This window comes from Bemisia tabaci, chromosome 3 (genome assembly GCF_918797505.1).
Source record: "Bemisia tabaci chromosome 3, PGI_BMITA_v3".
NCBI lineage: Eukaryota > Metazoa > Arthropoda > Insecta > Hemiptera > Aleyrodidae > Bemisia > Bemisia tabaci.
In genome coordinates this window covers 51,381,647-51,408,072 of record NC_092795.1, presented here as the reverse complement: position 1 = coordinate 51,408,072, position 26,426 = coordinate 51,381,647, and the positions used below count along the sequence as shown (strand labels likewise).

The 26,426-nt window shown below is 36.9% G+C and overlaps 3 protein-coding genes across 13 annotated transcripts in view; 1 reads left to right on the top strand and 2 right to left on the bottom strand.

The window, feature by feature from the left end:
* Nucleotides 1-1,680: 1,680 nt before the first annotated feature.
* LOC109036244 (protein D3) lies at nt 1,681-18,219 on the bottom strand. 9 transcript variants are annotated; one of them, XM_072298540.1, is made up of 7 exons: nt 14,150-14,289; nt 12,491-12,622; nt 6,881-7,151; nt 5,593-5,734; nt 4,440-4,577; nt 3,170-3,248; nt 1,681-1,952 (listed from the first exon to the last, which is right to left on the bottom strand). In XM_072298540.1, exons 2-7 carry the CDS (start codon nt 12,502-12,504, stop codon nt 1,751-1,753), a joined length of 846 nt encoding a protein of 281 aa, XP_072154641.1. In that variant the 5' UTR covers nt 12,505-12,622; nt 14,150-14,289; the 3' UTR covers nt 1,681-1,750. The 9 variants fall into 9 exon arrangements, 6 of the variants coding, with proteins under 6 accessions (XP_072154641.1, XP_072154640.1, XP_072154642.1 ...); XM_072298539.1 differs by lacking the exon at nt 14,150-14,289 and adding an exon at nt 13,832-13,907; XR_011899588.1 differs by lacking the exons at nt 1,681-1,952; nt 3,170-3,248; nt 4,440-4,577; nt 6,881-7,151 and adding exons at nt 8,607-8,856; nt 13,832-13,907; nt 16,126-16,264; nt 17,834-18,219 and having other exon boundaries at nt 5,608-5,776; nt 14,150-14,287.
* LOC109036249 (OV-16 antigen) lies at nt 8,863-13,940 on the top strand. Of its 2 annotated transcripts, none has more exons than XM_072298583.1 (5): nt 8,863-9,028; nt 9,550-9,643; nt 10,658-10,852; nt 11,562-11,685; nt 13,808-13,940. In XM_072298583.1, exons 2-5 carry the CDS (start codon nt 9,632-9,634, stop codon nt 13,852-13,854), a joined length of 378 nt encoding a protein of 125 aa, XP_072154684.1. In that variant the 5' UTR covers nt 8,863-9,028; nt 9,550-9,631; the 3' UTR covers nt 13,855-13,940. The 2 variants fall into 2 exon arrangements, with proteins under 2 accessions (XP_072154684.1, XP_072154685.1); XM_072298584.1 differs by lacking the exon at nt 8,863-9,028 and adding an exon at nt 9,053-9,116.
* A 2,005-nt stretch (nt 18,220-20,224) lies between the features above and the next one.
* Nucleotides 20,225-26,426, bottom strand: part of LOC140224287 (protein D3-like) — a 98,134-nt gene continuing 91,932 nt past the window's right edge. The window contains exons 1-6 of one of the 2 annotated variants that reach the window (XM_072298569.1): nt 25,192-25,923; nt 23,839-24,041; nt 22,400-22,523; nt 22,029-22,169; nt 21,534-21,615; nt 20,225-20,506 (exon numbers count right to left, since the gene is read on the bottom strand). In XM_072298569.1, coding sequence (XP_072154670.1) covers nt 20,380-20,506; nt 21,534-21,615; nt 22,029-22,169; nt 22,400-22,523; nt 23,839-24,030 — 666 coding nt within the window. In that variant the 5' untranslated portion in view covers nt 24,031-24,041; nt 25,192-25,923 and the 3' untranslated portion in view covers nt 20,225-20,379. Of the gene's footprint in view, nt 20,507-21,533; nt 21,616-22,028; nt 22,170-22,399; nt 22,524-23,838; nt 24,042-25,191; nt 25,924-26,426 lie in introns of those variants that run through there. The other variant, XM_072298570.1, reaches the window with a different exon arrangement.

Genomic DNA, 26,426 nt, shown 5'->3' with positions numbered 1-26,426 from the left:
GTTTATTTCATTGTTTTTAATGTTTTATTTACAAAGAAGACTACAAATTAGAAAATATTTCTACAGTGAAATGTACAGTATAAAACAGAGCAACCAACAGATTTTGATCTGCAATGTCATAACGAAGATCTCGACTTATGAACAGTGGCACTGAAAAACAAATTATGAAGATTTGAAGTGTTGCATGCATATTGGTAGTTTATGTATGTAGTGTACCAACCTTAGAGTGAATAAACCGTTAAAAAAGATCCTCTATGATGTTATTGAATCCCCGGATTTTGACCTTGCAACTTACTGGAGTGGTTAGAGGTGATACATGTTATGAACTTACACTATCTCCTCCTAATTTTTGAAGTACTCAAATATTACGTGACGCACTCATGAGAGGGTTGTTATTTCGTCTTTAAAATCAAAGAATTTTCGGAAGAGTCTGTCATTCGAACACGATTTCCGACTCTGATTTCGCCTTCAATTCACGAGGATGCAATACGCTTGACAAAACAAAAAACAAAGCGACGTACACTCTATTTAAACTCAAGTATTGTCAATCAAATTGGTATCAATTGAACCGTGTAAATCGAGTCTTGTTCTATTTTCTCGATCGAATTAGTATTGATCAATCATGTCTTGAATTGTTGATCTATTTTTGTCGATCAAATCGATACTCTTTTGGATAACCAGCTGAAATGCCTCAGTTTTTCCAGAAGAAAATTCAACTGCAAAAATCGTAAAAAAACACTCTGAGAGAATTGATGTCTGGTCATTGCTACTTAGCTTTCAGCTGAATTTTGAAATGCATTAAGGATAGAGAAATCGCGTTCTATTTCTCTCTTTTACTTTATTTTGTCTATCTCTCAACCATCTCAACCGGTAAAACAACCGGTTGAGATGGCGTGCATCACGATTATTCAGGACCTTGCACGAATAGCAAACTATAACTGGAAACCGCATTGTGAGAAAAACACATTTAAAGTTGTTTATACGATGTATTACGCCGACTGTGTTTTGCAGGTACCCTGTTTTTGTGTTTTTGGGTGACCCAATCCTTCTGTTGAAGGATGCTAGGTTGATATTGCTATATTTTTTCGGTTTTCACAGAAATATACTTAATTTAAAAAATCAGTTTCGATACTCGCGAACCATGAACCACGTTACTGAGTTGATGAACGCATGAAAGGCCATTACGTGTTTATGCTGTTATTTCACCCATTGCTCCAATGAGGCCTGACTTAACTTGGAAAAAACGGTTTTTGACCTCCAGCCGCTACCTAACTTTGCTCTACCTATACCACGGTATAGTCCAGATTACGGAAAATCCAAAAAGCCAATGGGGGCAATAACGACCTATACGCCTGTAGGCCGTTATTAGTGCGGGGACCTCAATTGACTATCCCTTGTAGTAAATATTCAAAGTAAATAGACACCGTGTCGACAGTGCATTATATATGTTATTATTTTTCGGCGACGGGTCAGTTACAGCCTTTTTCTCCACGATTTTTTAACTTTGTCTAATATTAATTGAAAAGTCTTTAATAAGCGAATTGAAAAAATTTAAAAATATCCATTTTGTAAGTATAAATAAGTATGTCCTGTGTCCTGATTAAGATCGGTATTTTTCTATCCTTTCAAAAAAAGTGTACAGGAAAATACAAAATATAGGTACAATAACTAACGCTTACATTAAAATATAAAACTAACCAAACAGTTTATTGCTCGAGACATATTAGAAGGTATAGGACACGTTTTTACGTCACCAGTTCAGAAGATCAATTTCAGTGTACTCCTCTGTGGTCATAGGAATTACTGGGGGTTGTACTGGCGTTTCGCCCTCCTCTAATCCCTGCTCCTCCGGCCATGTTACCAAGAAATAATTTACGGCATGCGGTCGGCCTAGACTATACTTCTTGGCAAATTCTTTTGATGAAAATTTCGCTCTTCTCGGATCATTTGCCCTGTTGAGAGAAAATGCTATGAATACATGTGCTTCTACTCAATTCCAGGGACAAAATTATTTCATTTTAATGCCTACAAATGTGAAATAGCGAAAGATCTCGTCTCCATTTCTTAAAATACAAAATTTAATGTAGAGCTAATTTTGCCATTTGAATGGTTTTAACTGACCAAACGGGCAATCAAAGACGCGCTCGCACGGGCATGTACCGTATATAGCGCCTTCAACATCGTAGAAATACTTCTAACGCTACACCTTCACGCATACAACCGATGCGCAAATTGCCTACACTGCGCCTATGGGAGTGAACTCGTGGAATATTCTGCACGCCTAGGCTGGGCAAAGTTTTGCGGAAAAAAAAACTTTCAACTAAATTATTTCACTTTAATGGCTACAAATGTAAAATACTCAAAGATCTGGTGTGACAAGGTGTCAAAATATATATGTAAAAGCCGCTTTTTTAGCGCTCTCTGGCGCTCTGCGACACCTAGCCGCCAAAGTCCCCTATCCTCCGGTAGCCCCTCGGGAATTATCAATATACAAAATTAAATGTAGAGCCAATTTTGAATGGTTTCAATTTTTTCAATCATTCAACTTTTTCTAACTGGCAATTTTTTTTGATATCTTATTCAAGTAGATGATAATTTTACTTCTATGACAGTGATATGAAATATATGTGTCACCCGATGATGTTCAGACGATGTGTCCACTGTTTACCGTTATTAAGATAACTACGTGACCGATATATATTCAAAAACACAGTATGAAAGGTAAATTGGTAAAGAGGGAGAAAGAGAAGCAGGGGAGAGAGGGGGGGGGTTGAGGTAAAGGAGAGGGTGATATCGGTATCAATCATTCCCGCCGTCATACAAAAATATCCAAAATTATTAAGAACTATGAAACAGTCAACTAATTTTTTTGTTTATCTATTTAAGGTGCAAAACCACACTTAGGCGTGCGTAAAAGATATCTCTCATATTTGTGCTCGAAATTGTCTGAAAGAAACTCCTGAAATACATTGTCTCAGCTTCATTTTCCATACACCGCTGGTTTGATGCTAATCTTGTAAGAGTCGAATAGCCTCTTTTTGCATGGCTCTTTTTCCACAGAATATTTTGTGGTCATGAGAGATTTATACTTATTTTTTGTCTAGTATTTAATCGCACTAGAAAGTTTCAAAGGTTGTAGCATAGAGAAAATAAACGAAAAATATTTTACCTAGCGGTCAGATAGGTATCTTCAAAGTGGATCTTTCCTTTTTCTTGCAGAAACAGTTGGAATACAAATCTATGAGTACCTGAAAAATGTAAAGGCGTATCGGTGATTGTTATCTTTGAGATCATCTAACTGAATTTACGAAATCTTTCATATCAATCATAGGCATTACGAGTCAAAAAATAACAGATGTGGTTCCGTTCTACCTTTGGGAAACAAGTTGAGATATATTTGTGGTTTCAAAAGTATTGGTCTGCTTTTACGCATATTCATCGTTTAATGTGAGTCTCCAGCTGTACCTCTGAAAAAATCCACCACGTTGCGCTGCTAAAATTGGTCTCCGAAATCATAGTGATTATTTAACTATCACGATAAATACACTAAATTCTAAGACTCATGAGCTCTGGCAGGATATGTCTGGAATTTTTAAAAACAAACACGAACTTTGAAAGTTTAATAATAAAAACTAAAACTTGATCCCAGCTTCTCTTATGGGATGGCTGTAAGTGCGAGAGGGGGAGTTCACGGTGGGAGAGAGATAGCTGTAACTACTGAAAGAGATCGCTCGTGATTGGTCGCATCGTGGTCATTTTGCTTAACCCTACTTTTTTCTGGGATCGAGTTATGGAGCTTCAGAAATTACTTTTATATCATCTTATTTAGTGTCAAAAGGAAGATAAATGTCATAGAACATGTGACTCTTTGATATTAACAGATTTTTCTTTGATTTTCATACAAGCTCAAGGACTCACGTCAAGCTGTACGTACTCTAATGACGTGACCCTTAAAATCAAAACACAGCGCTGGCGCCCTCTGCGCGGACAAATTTCTCACTACGCGCTGCTGAAGATTCACCTTAATGTGCGTCCTCACAGTGTAGTCACATACGAGAAAGAATAATTCTCAGATTTTCTAATTTAAAGGTCAAGAAAGGTTTTAAAACTGCATTTGCCTGTTTATTTTTCATCATTCGATTACTACTGCATGCAAGCTGTTCATCCACACCCTTAATTTTATAATCTCCATTTAAACGAATATATCACTTCTACTAAATTCAAATTTCGGGTTTCATCATAGATGACATTGCCATCACGACTAGTTTTTCCGTCATCCATGAAACATTTGTTAAAAAGCTTACTTTTGTGCGTTCGATAATAACTCTTATCTAAACATATTTGTAACTAAAATCTTCTTATCCAGATGCTCAATAGAATTTTTAAAAAATTAGATCCATGATTCCGAATTCAAAGTAAAATGCATATATGTTTTGTACCGTTTCCGTGCATTGGAGTTGGTCCTATATACTCTGCTATCGTTTGTCCTGAATGCAACCTATTGTCAGGGATGTTCCCAACGATCCAATGCAACCATTCTCTGTCCACCGGGTTACTTCGCGATGGCGCATCAAGATCTGTATGATAATTGTACATAAGTAGTCGAATGAAATTCATAAAACGTATTTTAAGATTATACTTCAAAGAAAAGTGTATTCGCTTCAAATCAGTTTTTTATAACGTGAACTTATTAACCGACATAGCAGTTAGTTTTACATCTTGACATAGCTAAAGTAACTGCTGTAGCGGTCAATTCAGCGTTTTGTGAGCTGTCACACACTTTTATACATCCAGAATGTTAAATCAGCATCCTTTTTTTTCGGTGTTAAATCTTATCATTTATCTACACTGAAAAAAAAATCTCGGTGTATTTACTAAGAAAAGGGTAAAATTACCAAGAATTCAGGGCTCCATTCGATCCCAGTTTTTTCTTGGTAAAATTACCATTTATGGAATTGGTAATTTTACCGAGAAATCTCGGTAAAATTATTGACTTTCTCGGTAATTTTACTGGACCCCGGTAAAAACGCCAATATTTTTTATCGACTGTGGTAGAATTATCGAGATAAAATGGCAAAGTTACTGGGAATTGATTACCAATAAAAGTGGTATTCTTACCTGAGAACAACAGTAAAAATACCGGTTTTTAGGTAAGCCTACCAGTCTTGTCTTGGTAAAATTACCAATAATTGGTAAGAAAAGTGAGATGGTAAAGGTACCAACGGACCTTGGTAAAAACGCCGAGAATTTTTTTCAGTGTATGCGGGACGAATACACAAACTAAAACTGAAAACGTAAGGACTAAGCTGAACGTCATACTTATATTTAAGCGCCCTCGGTGGTAAAGGGGAAAATATATCTAGGAACCTCGGTGCCGCTCCTTAAATTTGAGAGCGAGCAAGAAGCATTACATTGTTGCGCTCTCCGAAACATCGCGGCGCTGGTTGTTACAGTTTTGCGCCATTCTACCAAGTGGCACGCGCCGATCATCGAGGAAATGTAGAGCAACACATGAAAGAATTGCGAAGCGTAAGTGACGTATTATACGCACATGTGCTTAAAGTATAGTATAATGGTTAATTCAGTACATACCGACAAAAATTATCGTGTAGAATGTGGCCTCATCTGGATTCTCGCATTTCCACGCTACTGTCTCTGGAGCGGCATGAGCTGTAGCCGCTTTCAAGGTATTACCATAACAAACGGCGCCATAACCATCTTCTTCATAAATCACCTAACATGAAGGAAACACAAACGCAGAAAGCTGCCACGATTTCTTTGAGAGAATTAAGAGAATTAACTAAATTAAACGAAAAGACATTGAAGATGAAACAGCAAACACCTTTAACTTGTTTGATAAGTTTCAAAATCTCTTTTCCCATTCCATCATATTCAAGCAGGGTGAACCAACACTATTGTTGGTCATTTTCTCAGAATATTTCTCCCACGAAATAGAAAAATCAGGGAATTTCTCAAGAAATGACGTTAAATATTTTTCCATTCAGAAAATACATTACAGCAGATGGACATGGACAATGGCGGGGCAAATCAAGATTCGCATATTTTTGAAATTTAAACATAGACATGTAAAAAAAATTGAATAAACAAAAGATTTTTAAATAAATATCGCTAGCTTTTAAAGATGGTCTGACTGATTGATAATGCAACGTGAGTCTCGGTCTTGTTATGAAAACGAGTCAACGACAACTTTTTTGGCTTTTTTTTCGGTTGAAAATGAGGGTTGTTTCACACTATTACTAGATGCCCAAGCTGCGCCAAATTGAACCGAACCTTACGAAAAACACGTGGCCTGTGGGTTATGTGCCGATATGGTACCAATGTATACGAGCTTTAGAAAAATGTCTACAAATACACGAGAAAAGAATCAAATTGGGAGAATAGTAAAAAATTAAGAGTCAGAGAATTCTTTATGGAAACTAAACTTAGAAGTCCCCGAGCCGGGTCAAATTGACCCTACTATCTCTTCTGAAGAGTTACATATGGCAGATAAAGGGGAGAGAGTTAGAAAACGCCAGTATGTTATTACCAAAAACGGTGAAATTTTAGGAAAATTATTATTTATCTTCAAAAACATTAATAACGTAGATAGTACTTCAAAAATTATCCAAATTAATGTATGTAAATGCGGGTCAATTTGACTTAACTTAGGACTCAGCGTATAAAAAAGTTTTAGGACATCTAAGAGTTAAGTCAAGACGTTTTCGTTAGACGTTCGTTAGACGAAGTCTTTTTGAATGTGCTCTTTTGTATTGTCTCTCCGGATTCAGTCGTTAATTTACTCACTTACTTCAAGCACATAAAAAGTACCCTTTATAGGCTTTACTATCAGCTTAAACAAAAGAATAGAGACATTACAAACCTTTAAAACACGCTGCGGACATTTGTCCAAGGTTGATAGATCTGGAATTATCTTATCCCTGTGAAGCTCATAAGCAATTGGCCCCGGTGTGGTAGTTGATGTGTGTATCGAATTTGTTGATGTGCTTACGTGCGCTGAGTGATCTTTAAAAGTTGTTTGTCTAGTTGTAGTGGCACCTTGTGCAAAATTTGAATAAAAATTACATCTCAATACAAATATCCCTGCGAGAATGAACTTCATGCTCCACGCATCTCCTGATAAGATTGAACACCTGTCAACATACATTGAGCATTCTTTTTGATTGATGACATGTTTTTGACAGAAGTGATTGACCGAGGACAAAAATTGCATTGTTCGATGCCGCGATCATTTTAACGCGAGTTCGAATAATCGCGCCGAACACGGTGCGGTCGGCGTCAATCTTATATCAGCGCCTGCAAGACTGCAGGAATACTTCATGCATTGCGCCAAACAGTGCGGTCGGCGTCAAGCGCATGTTAGCGCCTACAAGACCGCGTGAATACTTCTCGCATTGCACCAAACGTAATGCGAGAGTTTGTTGCGATAACTATGCGACTACGGGTATAGGCACACTGCTGCTAGCTGGATTGAAGGTCCATTACACTGTAAAGATGAACCGACAATTGAGACGAAACTCGACCGCACTCCTTTCCCTGACCTACGCGACGCTAAAATCGCCGCAAAACTAGGTCCACGCGTCATTTCTTTTGACTGTATCCCTGCCCGATTTTTACCCCAATTAAAGGGTAAATCTTTATCTTGATTGCAACGATTCAGAAAGTCGGACGATGTAAAAACAATGCAGCGATTCTGAAACTTGAATCACATTAAATTAATTTTGGTTTAATAAAAAGAAAATAGAACGAACGAAATTATCGCGTCGAAATTTGTTATGACTTAATTTTAAATCATTCCGGAAATTTGATCTCCGCTGAGGAAGGGATCGGTCGTTTTCGCACGGTTTACATGTTTTAAACGTTTTGCAGCTTTCATCTCAATTTTTTGTATCAATTTTTACATCACGTCGGGCTGCGTAGTCTATATAAATAAGAAGAGTGAGAATTGGCATAATGACATAAATGAATTACTAACCTTTGAGAGCTGTAAGCCAAATGGAAATATGTGTACTGTGTTGATAGTAAAATCAGGAAATTTTTTAGAATCTCAGGATTTTATTGTAGTTAACGAGATAGAATTTACAAAATTACGTACCAGACGTTTCTTATTTTCAACTGACACATATCTGAGACAAGTGATAGACACTGGACAAGAGTGAAAGATCACTCAGCGTACATAAGCACATCAACACGTACGATACAAATAAGATATTCGTAAGATCGTTCAAATAAGGCATTTAGAGCTTATTTCGAGGAAATACGTTGGTTATTTTTCGAACAAAAAATGTTTTTAAAAGTTACAGTGAAGATATACACGCACTCTTTCAGTTTTTCGAAAATTTAGCGCTTGGTTAAAATTATATATCGTAATGAACGGAAATAAAGGAGATGTTTTACAACTTCAATAAATAGTGATACTGATCGTTTTCAAAAATTCCGAATCTTGAGAATTTGATAACTAAGTATTTAATCTCCAATTTTGCATGCAATTTCAAAAATTTTAAAATAAATTTTGGCAGAGGAAATAAAACAGATTTTGCACTTCGCAAAGAAATAAGAATCAGATGTAAAAAAAGGCGAGACTATACCTGAAAATAATTTGGGTGCCTTTAGTTTGATTAAACGGGATCCATTCTGGGAATTGGTGAGATTAAAAACGAGCTGTCACTAATTCTTCACATCGTCGTCCTCATCTACTAAATCAGACCGATTACTTATGTTTGAAACGTGTCTCTCTTCTTCCTTATCTCCATTTTCTATCATCAACTCTCGTTCAGAGCATTGGAACCAAACCCGTTTACAGTCACGCCTCTTACTTCATCATTCTACCATAACATTCTATAGGATAAACACGCATCAATTTTTATTCAACGAATGCCATAATTATAATCATGCATTTTGGTTGATTTACCCCTTCCCCTCAAAACAAGTCATCTGACCATGCTTAATAGAATAGAAAAACATAAACAAGCGGTTCCTGCACGTAAAAAAAGTATCGGTTGCCTGTAAAGTAAGCCTGAAAAAAGTATTTTTGCCTTCCTCTACTGCGTACTCTTTTCTCGACGAATGTTTGCGTTCGAATAGTCATTCTGATAACGGTAATCACAAAGACAAAGTCAACTTCCCAACGATGTAACATTCACATAATCACTCATAGAATTAAATTACCGTGAGTCTGAAACGAATGAAAAAATACGGATTGTGGGGTGTTGCAAGTTTTGCCTCAGTCACTGAAAGAGAATTGAATATCGTGTGTGACTAAGTGTCTTTTGAATGTGATGGCCTGACAATAATGAGAATGCTCAGTTTTTTCATTTGAGAGAAGTGATTGCTTTTCCCATTTTTCATTTAGATTTGGATAATGGAATCGAATAGCTAATATAATGCTAATGTAATAGCTTGGATAATGAATAGCTAGTGCGGATTTGACGCTGAGGCTTACTCGACTTTCAATTAATTATTCTGAAAGGGTGTTTCAAATGTGTTCCCTATTGGCTTTTAAAGTAAAATTACTGTCTAAACTTCTTATAGGAGCTGTTTTGATAAGGGCTAATATTGGCCAATTCTGAGATTCCCGAGATTTTTCAATGTTTTGTAGCGGGAGACGACGAATATGATTACTTTGGTAAGTTATTCCTTTTTTTTTAAAAAAAAAAAAAAAAAAAAAAAAAAAAAAAAAAACACAAAATTAAACATGGTCCGTTTTCTGAACCGTTGTGATTAAGATACATATTTTCCCTTACATTTCGGTAAGAACGTCAAGAAAACGCGAGTCGAGAATGATATGACGCGTGGTTCCAGTTCAGCAGGGCTATTATCACCGCACCTTGCCAGACAGCACAGAGTGCAGAGTGCATGGTCGTGTTATTTTCGTAGTGTGACGCGCCTTCAATTCCAGTTAGCGGCAATATGGGCATCACCTGTGGTCGAATAGTTATCTCACAAACGCCTACCCTAGATGCCTACACTAAATAGCCAATATGAATGGCTACACGCAATAAAAAAGCTATTTATCTCCGATTGAAACGTTGCATACCTACACCCTTATTTTATTATTTAGTTTATTCATTTTTTTAAAAAAATAAAACAAAAAAACAAAAAGAAACAAACTAAACAGCAACATTTCTCATTAAAATTTTCTACAAATTTTCTTTATTTGTTTTAAAAATTTACAGAAAATTTACAAAAATTCTACGCAAAAGCAACTGGGGAAACCTGCGAATTAGAGAGCAGAGCAAGCAAAATTTTTCCCGACCCGAGGGGAAATATATGTGCGAGTGAATGCACTTCAAGTGATATTTTTGAAAAAGAATTTCACTTCGAAGAAATTTTTTTATAAAATTGCACGCTTTTTACCTCTGCACCGATGTATTTTTTCCTACGACGCGTTTTTCTCGCAGAAAAAGCAGTTCTTGATCAAAGGAACAGTTATTCAATTGTAAAAATTGACAACTCAAGATTTTTGTCGTCAGCGCGAGTTTTAAAATGGTCCAATTGGTTTGAAACTTTACGGGATTTTTTTTTCAATGTATTGACGCCCATTGGAAACCGAGGATCTAAATTTTTCCAACCTTCCTTTTTAGTATAAAAATAAGCCACACCCTTTTGAAATACTTTTAAATTGACTTTTTTTTTTCAGAGGGAAACATTCAACGACATGTTTACGATGCACGTTCCCTTAGTATATGGTCTCATGACAACAATGCAACCGATGTTCTTTTCGATGGCTACAGACAAAGGGCTCCATTGCGATACTGGGAATTTTGAAAGACTGTTGAAAATGCATGAAATAATCCCCGATTTGCTCAAAGTTGCCCCAGATCAATGTTTACATGTAAGTTCTTATATGCTGAATTTCGTAAAGCTAATTTTTTTTTTAAAAGAAAAAAAAAATTAGCAAAAAAATGCATTTTACATGATTTTAAGGAGATGAGGGAAGTAAAATTGAGATAATCGTAAATTTCAATTTACTTTGATGCATTGAAACGTTTCGTGTCCGTTTTGATATTAACCCAATGGCCCAAGCTTTATTTTACGATCGTCCAAAAGACAGAAAGGAGAAAGTAGAGAGTAGAAAGTAGAAAGCGAAATTAGGAATTATGGATAGGACCCAGTGAAATTTTTTATACATACTTTAGTGACAACCTTCAATAATAGATGTGAATAAAATGAAATGTTCATTACTGTTCCTGTCAAACATGAATGTGTTTATTTTTAGTCTACTTATTTTGTCTTAGCTCTGTGAGGACATTGATACAAGGTCAGAAGGAGATATTCTATAAAAAATATATCTAGCACTTGGAGCAATTTTTTAAGTTAACACGAGCGCGTAAAGTTGATGTTTTGATCATAGTTTTTCTTTCCTTTTTTCTTCCATCACATACGTGCGCATTTTTTGGACCTATAATGAATGAGAAATGGCACATGTTACTTGATGAGGCCAAATTAAATTGGAATTGTATAGTTTCTGTAACTTTATAGGGAACCAAAATCTTTGAAATTAAACTTTTCATGATATAATTTTTCCCTGCTTCGATGCATAGGTAGAAATCAATGGTAAAGTTTTGAATCCTGGCGATGCTTTAGATTTTATTGACACTTTAGAAAAACCGAATAAGATAGAATGGAAACATGAAAATGGAACTTTTTACTCATTAATCATGACAGGTAATGATCAAAGTTACATTTAATTTTTATAAAATTCTCTTCTAATTTTTTTTTTTTTTTTTTTTTTTTTTTTTTTTTTTTTTAAAATTTAATTTTCTTTCATAGGAAAAGATGTAGTTGAGTTAGATTTAAAAACATGGTGATCAATGTATTGATACTTTGTCAACATTTCATTCAGGGTGGTTTCAAATGCAACATATCCGAAAAGGATGCGCAGTGTACAGAGAGTACACGAGTACATAGACGAAAAGTGTCCTTAACTAGAGTGATATATTTTTCGTTCTCGAGACGCTCAAGTTAAGTTTTTAAGAGGGAGGTTATCCTGTTTTAATTGTTTTCATATAATTCATATAGAACATATATAGCGTTAGCGTTAGCGTTAGCGTTAGATTTACATTCATACATACAGCATCAGTAAGAGTGGATTAAAAAATAAAACGTTTCACAAAGTCAATTCACATTTGAAGTTTTTACGTTACGAAATATTGATATTATACGAAAATGACTTTAAAGATTAAAACAACCACTTGAAATACACTCAAATAATGTAAAGTGACCATGATACATATGTGTTTAAAATGGCAAGAAAATAAAATCGCTATATGTTATTGTATTCATACTTCAAGTTTCACTAAATTTTATTTTAATAACTTTGTTTTTTTTTTCCTTTTTAACTTCATCCCCATTTTACCGTTCGTCTCTCCGTTGTCTTAAATAAAGTTTTGGAACATTACTTCTTCCTTCTTCGGTTGTAAGGACTATAAGGACTTCACTGTTTTGTTAAAGTTACAAAATGAATTCTTACTTAAACTCGTTCATCTAGGATTCAGTCTCTTCATCCGGAGAACCACAGTCTATTTGAAGATAGTTGGCCGCCACTATGCTTAGATTGTGTTTGGCCGAGAACACTTGCGTTGAAAAATAACTCCTTAAAACTCTGAAAAAATAAATAACTAAATAAGTAAATCAGGTTATTGAATGCAGAGGATATTACATGCAAGCCTTTGATGAGAACCCATTTCGTGTCATAATACAATTGCATTGATTTAATAAGTGAAATTATAAGTGTTGATAAGTATTGTACATTAATATTCAGATGCCCAACCCGGGTCAAATTTACCTGAAGCTTGCCAAAAACACTCCCCCAGATTGTATGGGGGCTTTACGAGCTTTAGATTGTAGGTAAAAAAATACACCATAAAAAAATAATGAAACATCAAATTGAAAAAGAAGAATAAAATCGAGTCAGAGAAATGATCTGACAACCACCCCTAGAAATCCCAGGCCGAGTCAAATTGACACTAAAACAAGTATGGGCATCATATTGAAAAAAGGAAAAAATCGAGAATCAAAACAGCGAAAGGTATTAGAGACGTATTTGGGTCTCGTTTTTTAAATTTTCTCCCATAAATCAGATCGACACCTCATTATCAGCACAGAGGAATGAATTGCGAGTTCGCGCCTCGGGCCATTGCGCCTTCAATTTTCCAGATGCAACACGAACATCCATCAAGCACTAATAGTCGTATACGACGACGAAATATATTTCTGCGCCGTCATCAACGCACGTCATTTACCTTGTGTGTTCCCATATTATGTTTAAAAAATTATGGAAGACAATCTCTCAAAAATTAGCTAAAATATACAATCTCAAAGAATGAGTTGACCCTCTTTGATTCATTTCTACTGTATCTGTTATACGAATGAATACATTCGCTGCTTTTTGAGAGGTCAAAGAACTTGTCAATTTTGTTCAAAGAGGATGTTAATTACAATGTACCAAATATTCTCCACTTGAGATCAACTATACCGAACTAATTGAAAAATGCAAAACGACATTCCTCGAGAGCAGTCTCGGATTCATTATTTAGTTTGAGACCAAAGTTTTAAAATTATCCTTGAAACTTCCTCGACTTGAAATCTCTTCTCAAGAGCAGTTTTTTGTGTCCATTTAACTGCCGAAACTTTAAGAAGATCTCAAATCAGAGAGGTTTCAAGTAGCGTCTTATTTCGAGCAAAGACTTCTGTGGCTTGAGGTTGATTCTGATTGGAGCCAGGGAATAATTTACTATCACCTATTCTAAGATTATTCTGACCATGATTTAAATATTGATTTTTACAGTTATCAAGAAAATCAGAGACTCACCTTTTCCGTCTTGTGTGCGCTGAGAAAGATAACTTTTTCGGTTGCTTGAAAACTAAAAATACCATCCGATGAAGACCTGAAATTTTAAAAGTTTGGAAGTATAAACAAAACTACACTCTTTCTACGACGAAAGTCAAATCGTTAAAGTTTTGTTTAGCCAATCTTGAGAGTTTTTACGTCATCATTTTTACGAAATATACTTTTTTCATTGGTACCAATATTTCCATTTTTATTAGGTATTTTGATGTGAAATTCTTATTTTAACCTGGCCGGCTAATTATCTATTTGTTTATCAATATACGATTCCGACGGGCTTACCTGTGTTACGAACAAACCCTGGGGCTCTGTACTCGGTAAGAGTTAGCCCTTCCTGCCACTCATTTTTCCGTATATTTCCTACAATCCAGTGCTGCCATTCTCTCAGATTCGGTGATGCCCTTGATGGAGCGTCAGGACCTAGAACAATGTCAAAGGTATTCTACAATCTGTCGCCTCTCTGACGTGAACGCATATCACATGTTCCAACCTGAGCCCTGTTCTCCGTACAACTCTATGCTTTTTGGGGCTCATGTGGAAATAGAGGATTGCCTTCTTTTCATAGAGAGGCAACAAATGGGTCTGATATGCTGGTTACAGAATCGGGCTTTAATTCTTGATTCTGGTAGGTTCGCTAAAAATAATAAGATCTGTCTGAACAGCAACTTTCTACGTTCAATATTAGGTAATCGAGATATTTCGTTTTGAAAAATTTGATTTAAGACGTCACTCACCACGGAAGTGACACCCTTGGTTTCTTCCACCTTACTTTCATCAATTGGTGAGACACCCATTTGCACTATGGTTACCCAACGTGAAACTCTGATGAAAGCAGTACGGAAGAAACCAAGAGTGTCACTGCCGCGGTGGATGACTTTATTAACCGAATTTTGCGATATCTCGGTGAATGTTGAACTTAGAAAGTTGCTGTTTCGACAGGTCTTAATACTAATCTACAAGGATCAAGCATTAAAACACGACTCTGTGACCAGCGCTACTGACCCATTCTGTGACGCAACAATAAAACAAACCCATGTGCCAATGCTGAAACTTGTTTGATTTGAACTCCGGAACGTTCTGGATTCTTATAAAAATTCATCTTCACCAAAAGATGTTGAAAAAATTCTTGACCCCCAATAAAAATGAAGCACTATCATAAATATTCAAATGATTTACGAAGGTACGAAGATATCTTCACTTATCGTCACGATAGCGTTGCTGTATTGTTAGACATGTTCTAGTGTTCAACAGACCTTGTAGAGCAGATATGTATGATCCTGGCAAGTATTGAGGTAAAGGTACACTGGAAGAAATAAAGTCGCTTGGATCTAGAGTCCAGACCCTTAATAATATTGACAAATAAAAATACTCTCGATTCAATCCGATTTTTCCTTGAATCGAAGAGCCGAGCCTCTTGATATAGGCAGATTTCCTTTTGATTCCAGTAAAAAGTCCGCTTGAATCAATATTATTTTTTCTTGCCAATGTTATTAAGAATCTGGGCTCTAGATCCAAGCGATTTTTTTTTCCAGTGTACCGCAAAGGGTCGTACACAATTCGGCAACACTTTCGGAATGATCACTAATCGTGAGGAGCTTTATGTGCCTGTACAGATCATTCAGATCATTTAAATGGTGTTTTGTTTCCACTCCGGCGATTTAAAGAGCTGCATTTTAGTCATTGTTACCCTTTTTTTCTCATATTTTGAGTCTAAATCATCTTTATTTAAAACTATACACCCTCTCACTGTGACTGCTCTGAGAATAATTCAAATTGAAAATTAGAAGCCTGCCATTGCACTCGCACTATTTTCTCCGAAGAGCTACGTTAGTGTTTAGCAATGCCATTATACAAGTGGTCAATTACCCAGCTTTTAATTCAGGACTGAGTTAAAATCAGAAATGTGCCTAAATGAAATCAGTTGGAGACCTAATACAAAATAAATTCACTCTCAGGCGTGTCCTAGAGGGTATTGATGGCAATCAGGTTTCTACACTCTACACACTTATATGGGGTGTTTGGGTTAATGGACATATAAAGTAATTTGCACCCTTTGTAATTCGATGTGTGACTGTGACCGCACTACGGTGCTTCCATTCCCCGTTTATGTAGCTTTACGGCTTGTCAATCCGTTTCTTCATGTGCGGACATTTATGGTATAGATCACAGGATCCCAACGAAGTAACTGAATGTGGAAATTTCCTCCACTAATTAGCTTATGGGGTCATGAATATTAAAAAAAAAAAAAACATACTTACTTGTCAAAATTAAGCTATAATAAGTATTATTCTCATAAGGCCAGTTGATCGACGCGGGAGGGGATTGTAGTTTATTCGCTTTTATGATTGTTCCGAAATTGACGTAATTCTTTAAGACAAACCATTTCAAGTAAGTAACCTATTATAAAAGAAAAGGAGAATTAACTCGGAATAATATGAACAAAATGAATTCAATTGTATCCTTCTCGCATTAAAATCGAGTTTCAAATACATTTTTCTACCTCCTGATTGCACCTGATTTATCAACAATACATTATGGTAAATTACAGCAAATCAAAAATCAACCGCGGCTCCTCCTTTACCCTTCGATAAAAATTTTTATGGAGCAGTCCGAGACAATTTTAACAATAGAAAAACAAGGGGGAAAACGGGAAACAAGGCTAAAATTCACAATTAAAAGAAACCGCAACGTTTCGGCTCAAAACTGATAGTCATTTTCAGTCGGAACTACAATAAAAATTTTAAAAAAAACGATGAAAACCTAAGCCCTACATGATGGTGGCCGGGATCTGAGGAAAACGATAACCAATGTGATTATCCTTTTTCTCAGATCCCGTCTCGTTTCCGATCCCGATCTCGTTTTTTTTAAAATTTTTATTGTATTTCCGACTGAAAATGACTCAGTCTTGAATAAAAAAATCTCGGTTTCTTTTAATTGTGTATTTTAGCCTTGTTTCCCGTTTCCCCTTGTTTCCCGTTTCCCCTTGTTTTTCTACAGTTTTCATTGAGTTTAGGACACTATTTGTTGCGAATGGAGTTGCTCTTTGCAACGCCCAGTCAGCAAGATTGCCCAATCCGGTGGCCGAATTTGTTCGCCCCGTCCGCGGATTGGCCGCCCATGTTGCTCAGTCCACGAACTAGCCAATGTTATCGTCAAGTCTGTGAACTGGACAGCCAGTCCCCGGACTGATCGGTCAAATATTTGACACAATCAGTGTTCTCACCGCCGAATGTAACTTAAATGAATGACGAATTGAAAACTTCGAGGTGAAATTTAAAATAAATAAATAAAATTTAATCGCAAAAGCTGTAAATTGCTTTGAATTTTGTATGATTTTTAGTTCCACTAAAAATCTCGCGGAATATTCATGAGGAATCGGTCAGTGGGGTACATTTGCGTCAGGCTTGCTTTTTTAAAATTAACGACCTCGATCGGTGTATTATGGATTCAACTAAAAAGAGCGAACTAAAACTAACACCGAGGAGGTTTCATGTATCTACCTACCGACTTAGGAGGAAAGTAAGAAAATGTTCCATTCATCGCTAAATTTATTTCAAAACAAGGCCATCTCTTTATTTCCATTCTGTAAATCTTGAAACTGTTTCTTCGCAAAATTAAGGCAATGAAGGAAAATTAAGGAATTAATGCATGCTCTTTAAAACTTAGGTAAAAATTTATCTTAATGCAAAAGTAGCGTCGGATGAGCAATCATCTTATGTGAAATTAAATTCTTCCCATGCCATGAAGTAAAATTGGACTGCATTTTGCAATTTGGAACTATAAATTCTAGCCCGGTTTAAAAACAACGTACGTGCCATTAGCTTCCCTATGCACAAATGTCTTTTTTCAGATGAGCCAGAATTTGTAGTTCCAAATTGCAAAATGCAGTCCAATTTGAACTATTCACCGCTCGATTGTGGCGTAAACCCTGCACGCTGAAATTAAAAACGAGAAATAATCATTCACCTGCACCACATTTTGAGGGGGCTGCACTATGACGTCGGGAATTATTTCTGATTTCACTAATTCCTCCCGTATTTGCTCTGGAGTCAGTTCCACAACAGCGAGAATTGATTTAAATATGAGGAATAAAGTCACCAGAAGAGGATACATTTGATGTATAGTAATTGTAGGCCAATTGATCCGCCGTCGTACACTCATCTTTTGAGTATTTATGTTTTATCCTTCATCACATAATATCACATAATAAGAATACATTTTCAACCGAAACTACACAAACGTCGCATCGTTTCATTACTATTATTTGGAAACAAATCAACACTTTACACGTTCAAATGTGACACCTTTTTGAAACCGTTGTGTCGAATTATTGTGTCCGATTATGTGAAGATGCGCTTGCATGATAAAGCGGGTCATAATAAAAAAGTATGACTATCAATTCCTCCATCTAAACCAGGTTAGAAACGTACGCTCCCGCACACACACATCTATAAATCTACTGTATGTTTAGCTAAAATTCTCGGTTAGAGAGATTTACTATGATAAAAATCGCTGTCAGGTCATGAAAAAGAAAAAAAAACTCTGAAAATAGTCTTTTCTTCGTCAGTGATTTTACAAATAAAACCTCAAAACGGCTCTCGTCACGAAAGGAGTGAAGGAGAATTTTGAAGCATGTGAGTTTTATTTTTCTTCAGGTAAAAAAAATACGAGCGAATGAATGCTTTTGGGAAAAAAACAGAGTCGGGATAAAATCAAAATCAACAATAAAGTCAAAGATCAAAATTTTAAAATGAATGATTTCAAAAAATCTCAAATATATTTCGCTTTTTTGGAGAATCAAACATGCGTTGGTCTCTCATCGTTGGCAAAGGTATCTTACAAAAAGCATGTCCTTCTTTTCCTAATGTTTATCCTTATAGTCATATTCGAACAATACACACGCGTCTATTTGCAATAATGATAATGACAGTGAAAAAAATCCAGCTTTACTATGAAAAAATGAAAAAACAAGTAACACTCAGTTCCTTTCCTCTTGAAAAATTGACTTCGCTAGATGTATTTCGTTCTCCTTTAGTCCAACCATGAAGTTTGCTGCTACTGGGCCAGAGAGATTATATCTTTCCATAAATACATAAGGGTTGAAGGCGCGTCAAACTGCGAAGATCTCTTCACCGCCCGGCCGACCATCGCTGCCGGGACGAACGCTAAAATCGCTGCGACACTTAGAAGATGCGTCATTATTTATGACTCCCTTCTAATTTTCACTATAAAAAACCGAAATAACTATCGTAATAGCTACGATGTAGAATCAAAAGGACTGTGGTTTTTTTCCGGTAAAAACAAAAAAAAACGGAAAATAGGACTAAATATAATGTGGCGACAAAATTTCCCGTGGTTTCAATGAAAATCGTTCGAAAAATGCTTGAAAATTTGTCAGCAAATCTCTGCGTATCTTTTCAAAAATATTGATTGAAATTGAAGCATTAACTGTGGTTTGAAACGTTGCAATCCAGGTAAATAAGCTCCTATTCGCGTGGAACCATCGATGTTCGAGTTCGTTTACGGCAGGCGTGACATACAACTATTTGACCACGGGTGTAAGCATGTTGCAGCTCCGCCGGATTGAAGGCGCGTCAAACTGCGAAGATCTCCTCACCGCCCTGCCGACCCTCGCTGCCGGGACGAACGCTAAAATCGCTGCGACACTTAGACGACGCGTTATTATTTATGACTCCCTTCTAATTTTCACTGTAAAAAACCAAAATAACTATCGTAATAGCTATGATATAGAATCAAGGACCGTGGTTTTTTTCCGGTAAAAACAAAAAAAGGAAAATAGGACTAAAAATAATATGGCGACGTTATTACCTCGTATTCCCATTTTTAATGGCAGCAATAAGTAGATAAGCGTAATAGAGGGGGTTGCTTTCCTTGAACATCGAAAATAGCCGTGTTTCCTTTCCGTTCGTGGACATGCAGAGGCGAGAGACATTCTCAGTTCCTCTTTTTAAATGTACTCGTTAGCAGTATACTCGATGAAAAGAAAAATGGCGGAATAACACATATGTAACGCATGCAATAAAGCTATTTCGTATCATCGAGATTTGGATCCATGTGGATTGCCTTACATTTTTACAAAGTATCTTGACAGTATGTTTAAGGGAAACAGAAACAATAGAACAATATGTTTCTAACCCTCCAGAACTTGGCAATAGTTTAATGAAGGAAAACGTTAATGCTCTTTGTCTGATTATTTATTTTCTTTTGGTCGGGGATACTATCGAGCGCCTTTGCTTGCCCCTTTATGGAGCGTAGGTTTTAGGAGTGCCAGATATTGGCTTTTTGGTCTCAAGCAAATTAATGAATTGCAAATAAAATTAATTTGGTGATAACTGATCTGTTTAAACGGTTTATTAATACTTGATTGAAAATTATGAATTGAGGTACAAAGTAAAAGAGAAAAAAACCTATTTAAATTTTGATAACATATTTCGAAAACTTTCAGTGGCATTGAACGATGCATGTCTGACCTCAGCTGAAGTGAATTCAACTTAATCTTCGAAAATTTTATCCGTCCCTTCGACATGGAAGAAGTTTGCGGCGGTAGGCGGTCCAAAATTATGTGTTTTTGCGAATTCACCAATACAGAACAGTGTTGGTAGATTTGGTAGTGGCATTCTGAAATAAACATCGATCGCACAAGCACGATTAATAGGGCATCGTTTTGCAATTGAGAACTAAAATTTCTGGCTCATCCGTAAGAAAAAAGTATGTGCATATGGAAACTAATGGCGCAAATGCTTATTCTAAACCGAATCAATGATTGTAGTTCCAAATTGCAAAATGTGGTCCAATATTGCCGTGCTAAGGAAGAACGCCGTATGAACATTCGAGAGTTGCCACATTTCCCCGAATAAACCATGTATTTTTGAGTTTTGTTATGCATATTCTTCCTTGAAATTTTCAGACACTTTAGATCAAACTACAAACATAATTATCTGAGAAATCGACAGAAAAATATCCAAAAATTGTCCTGAAAATGAGTGATTTGCCAGAGGAAATTTGGCAATGCCTGAAGGCTCATACGGCGTTCTTCCTCAGCACGGCAGAATAGGTAATGGGTATAGTAGAAATGCCAAACTTTTACATATTAAAATGGAGGTCGGAATGAAAACTTTCGACTGAGTAAAAAATTGTCAAAAGATAAAATACTGGGAAAAAATCGAAAAAATTTATGGTGGAACATTTTGGACTTAAAAGTCCAGACGACGCTCTGAGCTCAGCTGCTCCCCATTAGATTTGCCTTTAAGCGGGAAAAATCCCTTTGAATGAGTAGACGTAGAGTCCTTGAGTCATAGTAAAAACGGGAAACGGTCCATCGGTTGTTACAGAAACAAGAATAATTTTTTGCATCAGAATAATTTTGATTATATTTTCATTGAATATCGCATTTCCTTCAATGTAAATATTAGTTTCATTAGTGTTGCCTATGCTCTCGTGACTATGCTGAGATCCTGGTTGTCAAAGAAAAAAAAAATCCACACAATGTTATCGGTTCATGTGTGCCATTGCATCATCTCATAACTTCATTCAGCAAAACCTAATAGTAATAAAAGAGAGAGACGGGGATAGGGGAAGGGTAAATGATGGAGGGGAGGATGGGAATAGGAGAAAGGCCAGAGAGAGTAACAAATATTATCCATACCTGGTTTTAATATTTGCGTTTGGTACAGGAATGGACTCATTATTCGGTTGCTTGTACACTAAGAAAAGGAGCCTATACAGACCTATAGACAAAGTTTAAGCGATCAAAATTCAAGCTCTTTCAAATGCGGAAAACATGTTAAAATAAAAGTAAGTCAGAGGACAGAATATTGAAAATATTGCTTCAGGTGCATTTTACTACGGATTTAAGATGAAACATTATTCATCAAGAGAATTATGCGCTCCTTCACTCAGTTGCTTCGAAATTTCAGTTTTACCATCATGAGTTACACATTCATGGAGGAGTTTCTATCGTTGCATGGAAGATTAAATGTAAATTCATTAATGTAATGTGATTATATGTGTTTGTACTAAACGATAAAAACGTGGCACTTTCCACGAACCGAATAAAAAAATCAAATTCGAATAAGAAACTCGCCATCAAACAAAAAGGCGACATCAAAAACTAACAACAAATATGATTGAAAAGATTTACCTTCGAGACGGTATAGATCTTCATCAATAGAATTATATTCTGTATGAACATCACCATCATTTACTCGGTTCTCCGGAATATTCACTACAAGCCAGTGATTCCATCCGCGAGTCAATAGGTCCATCGCACCGAGGTCTGGACCTACCAAAGCAAGACAATAATATTTTTAAAATCTAAGAATTGAACCCACACAACCGAAAATTATCATCTTTGATTCTAAGGTTATAGAATCAATTGGTATTCTCGTGTAAGAATAAATTCGAGACGAAATTCAATGTCTCAGATTTGACGTTTTGATTTTTGACGTCAACATTCATAACGCAATTTAATGGATCCATATTAAAGGAATTGATTTTGATGCTCACGCATACCAAATAACAAGAGTGTGTATAAAGCATTTTTCAAAGCTGGCCATGTGATGTTCGTTGGTTTGTTTTGCACCTTTGAGAGAGGGAAGATCGTTCCAAAATTCACTGGAGTGTGTCCATACCAGACCTGGAAAAGGATACCATTCCTCAATACAATTTTATAAAGGCAAATTTGAAATTCTGGACATAAGAATGTAAGGCACGAAAAGTTGCTCTTTCAGTCGAGCCACATTTGGTCGAGTAAAAAATTCCAAGGTATCAATGTTCTATTTTCATGTCTAGTCCATTTGATTTCACCCTACACGGAAAAAACGGGTTTAGGATCGGGTACTGCAGCGCAGGGCCCGGCCCCAAACCCGGGTAGGTGAAATTGCTTCACCTAAACCTCCCTCGGAGGGCCAGGCCCAAGCTGAAGGTAGGGTCCAGCCCTACCTGCATTTCGACGCCGAGCGTAAAAAATCCATGCCCTAGCATGGATTCGGTCCGGCATCGCAGAGATGGTAGACCAGCGCGGAACCACTAGGCTACGAGGCCTAGATGACTTAGGCGGCGAATTTACGCCTCTTGAGTGCAATTCCCCCTCTCGGCATATCAATGACACCTGATCATACGGGCATCAGTCCTCAACTGGCGTTCAGCGAGAAATGACGTTATTCGCTACTCCTGCGCATGCGCAGTAACTAAAACCTCAAAACCCAGTCGATGGCAGCGTTCGCAACTAGCTCATGGAGGTCTCGTGCCTGTAATCTGTAGGGACGTGAGCTACCTCTCACTGCCCTACCTCTAGTTAGGGCCCCATCCTAAACTTGTTTTTTCCGTGTAAAAATTATAATTATCGTGCTCTATAATATAAAATCATATTAGTAATGCATAACGCATAACGCCTGAGGTTCGAAGCGCTTTGGAGGTCGGACTGCGAAAGCGCTCAAGAGGCGCAGCCTCCTAGTTTATTGTATTTTCTTAATTGATGTTCGAGGTGATAATTATAAACTTCTCAAAAAGTTTGAGCGTAATTTTTAGCAACCTTCCTTCAGATGGTACGTACCTCAAAACATGAAAGTAAAAGAGAGAGTATTATTTTCAAAGTTTAGTTAGTGCATAGTCATTTACCGTTAAAAATCCAGATAAAAGGAAATCATCCCAAGAAAAGACATATTTATTTTTTCAAATTCCCATAAGCCTACGATTGAAACACAATAGCTCATGTCATTCCACTAAATCTATAGCTTGAAATTTATACGAAATATTCTGCCAGTAGAGAAGAAAGACCGAGCAGGTTTTTAAGAAATTAAACTGACCAGTTTTCCAAAGAGAAAATAAAGCATAACAGGAAGTCTGCGACATCACAAACAGAGATACATGGTTTTGCTCTTTAACCATCGATATACAGTTCAATTACTTTTAGGTACAACAAATTCATATATTTGAATCAATGAATTTACCTCTATCGCCTCCTTTGGGGCAACTGGTATAACGTCGGGAACGATGAAGTTGCCACGGAGTAGGTCTGGCACGGTGTTGTTAAATTTTAACTCCGAATCATCCTCTACTCGTGTGGAAGCTTCAATTCGGAGCAATATGGCAAACGGACAAATCAACTGGACTAACGCCCCGTGGAATTTCGAGCAGTCCATTTGAATTCACCCTAAAAATCATAATTATCTTGCTCTATAACATAACTCATATATGAGTACCTAAAGCATAACACCTGCGGTTCGAATCGCCCCGGAGGGTTGGACTGCGAAGCAGTCACGGGGTGTAGGTTGTCACAAAATTTTCTGAATTGTTGCTCAAGGAGCTAATTATTAACTTCTCGAAAGTTTGGAGTTTATTTTTATTAGCTGTTGAATTTTTATTAGCATTTCTTCAGATGGTGTATCTCAAAACTTGAAAGTAGAGGAGAGAATATTATTTACAAAAAGAAAAGAAAAGAAAAACAATAAGTAAAATCCAACATGCATATGTTGGAAAAGCGTACCGAATAACTGAAATGTTGGACACATACCTATACTATTTTCACGTCTTCGCTATTTGTATCAATTGGTACTTTTCGCTAAATTTGGGAGAAAATATTGATTCATGAAAGTTGAATGTAAATTAATTTTAAAGATTCCGTCTAATTATCTTGATTTTAAGCTGACATGCGGCATTTACGCACGACCGCGATTTCTGCTGACTGCCGTGCATTGAAATCGCGTTAAGTTAATCTCTTTGGATTTCGAACTGTAGCTTCTCTCCTACACGGCCGATTTTTACAAATGAGGTCTCTTTTTATTTGTATGTTAACGGAGAGTAAGAAAACACTCGTTAAATAGACGGAAAACAATTTTTGTGAAAATTTGGTGGATCCTGGCGCCACGGTGAATGGTTAATCGGTCCTGAAAGATAAAGGTTCAACAGCGGCAAGGCAAACATTGCGTGTGCTCATGGCAGCTGGATAAGAAACAATGTAAAAGTGGATATTGTTCCGTTTGAGAAAATAGAAAAGCTGGATTTTCAATTAAATCAAAAGAACCTGAGCGCTAACTCGTGAGCTGTGGACGTGTGATAAGAGCCTTGGGGACAGGGCTCATGAGTTAAAGAGTCCCGCCACCGATCTCCTCGTCCCGCCCGGTCTCGATCGTTGCTGCTGACGTCACTGGCGCTTTTAAAGTCCCATTCATTCTAAAGGCCCGACCACTAACGAGCACATCCCATCTTTCCTCTTGCGCATAGTTCCATCTAACATAAATACGTGCAAGTATACTGCTCTCGTGTATATTGTAAAAGAGGAACTGAATGTAGCCCCAAAATACCTTTAAATCGACTATATTTTCAAGTAGTTCAACAGAAGTTCTCCTTCCTTGGCTTAAATTATTTCGTAGCACTGTTCTATAAGAATCTCATAAGATTTTGCTTAAGGCAGATGAAAAAACTTAAGCCCGTTCGAATGACTTTCTACGTTCACAATACACTATCACGTCGAGATGCGTGGTTGAACTTGCGGTGTTGGACCGTGAATTCTCTTCATGTGCTGCTTAAATTTATTGAAATCTCTGCAGATGAAAACTAATGAGGTTGATGATGAGGTTGATATGTACGAGTCAATGACGCGCCTTATCAACTTATTGTGTCGGAGTACACTGCTTGTCCTTCCAGTTTTTTTATTCTTTTGTGCGTCACCGTTTGCCATTCGCTGTGCGCGCCGGGGATATTTGCAACAACTTTCGTTTTTATCGTAGGTACCTCCAGATTATATTAAGTCTGTAGATATCCGTTTTATGTCCTTTAAATTTCATTTCTGGAAAGCTTTCGTTAGATCACTTTCTAAAATTTCACCTGTGAAATACTTATTGTCTGTACTCAGTAATGTAGTTGGACGTGTTTATGGTAAAAGGAACTATATGCATAGGGTTTGTGTGCAACATAGTTCTTTTTAGCATAAATACGTCCAGTTGATTCGCCCTTTAGTTTGTTAGTCCGTCTCTGCTTGAATCCATCTTTGGCTTTCTTTTCCGCTCCTTCCTTAAATGGTAATTTTGGTCCAAATTCAAAGTCCGTGTTTAACTGAATCACTTAAACATACAATTCAACATTGCCGAACTATTTCAAAAGTGAAAGGCCTTGGGGGGGGGGGGGGGGGGAGGCCAAAAACGAAGCGTACGCTGTGCGAAGGCAAGGTGGTATGCGGCGTGCAAGACTCTCCCGATATGACGTCTATGTTTTGCCGCATTTTGTATACCGCATATTCGAGTCCACCTCTACTTCGAAACAAATTTTCCATGCAAAGATAGGTAGCAAGTACATTGATAGGGCTGCCGCTTTATTTGGGGACTCCAAAACTGAAAACACGGCAACCCTGCTAATGTATTTGTTCCCTATCTTTGCATGGAGAGTTTGTCTTGATGTAGAGGTGGACTCTCAGGATAGCGTGGGATATCCCCTCCATTTTGGCCTCAACTTGAGAGCTTTTATTGAGCTTGGGAGTTAATTTCAGAGAAAACCAGTGGCACCATCGTGTTTCTCGCAAACTTTTACATTGGAATCAACA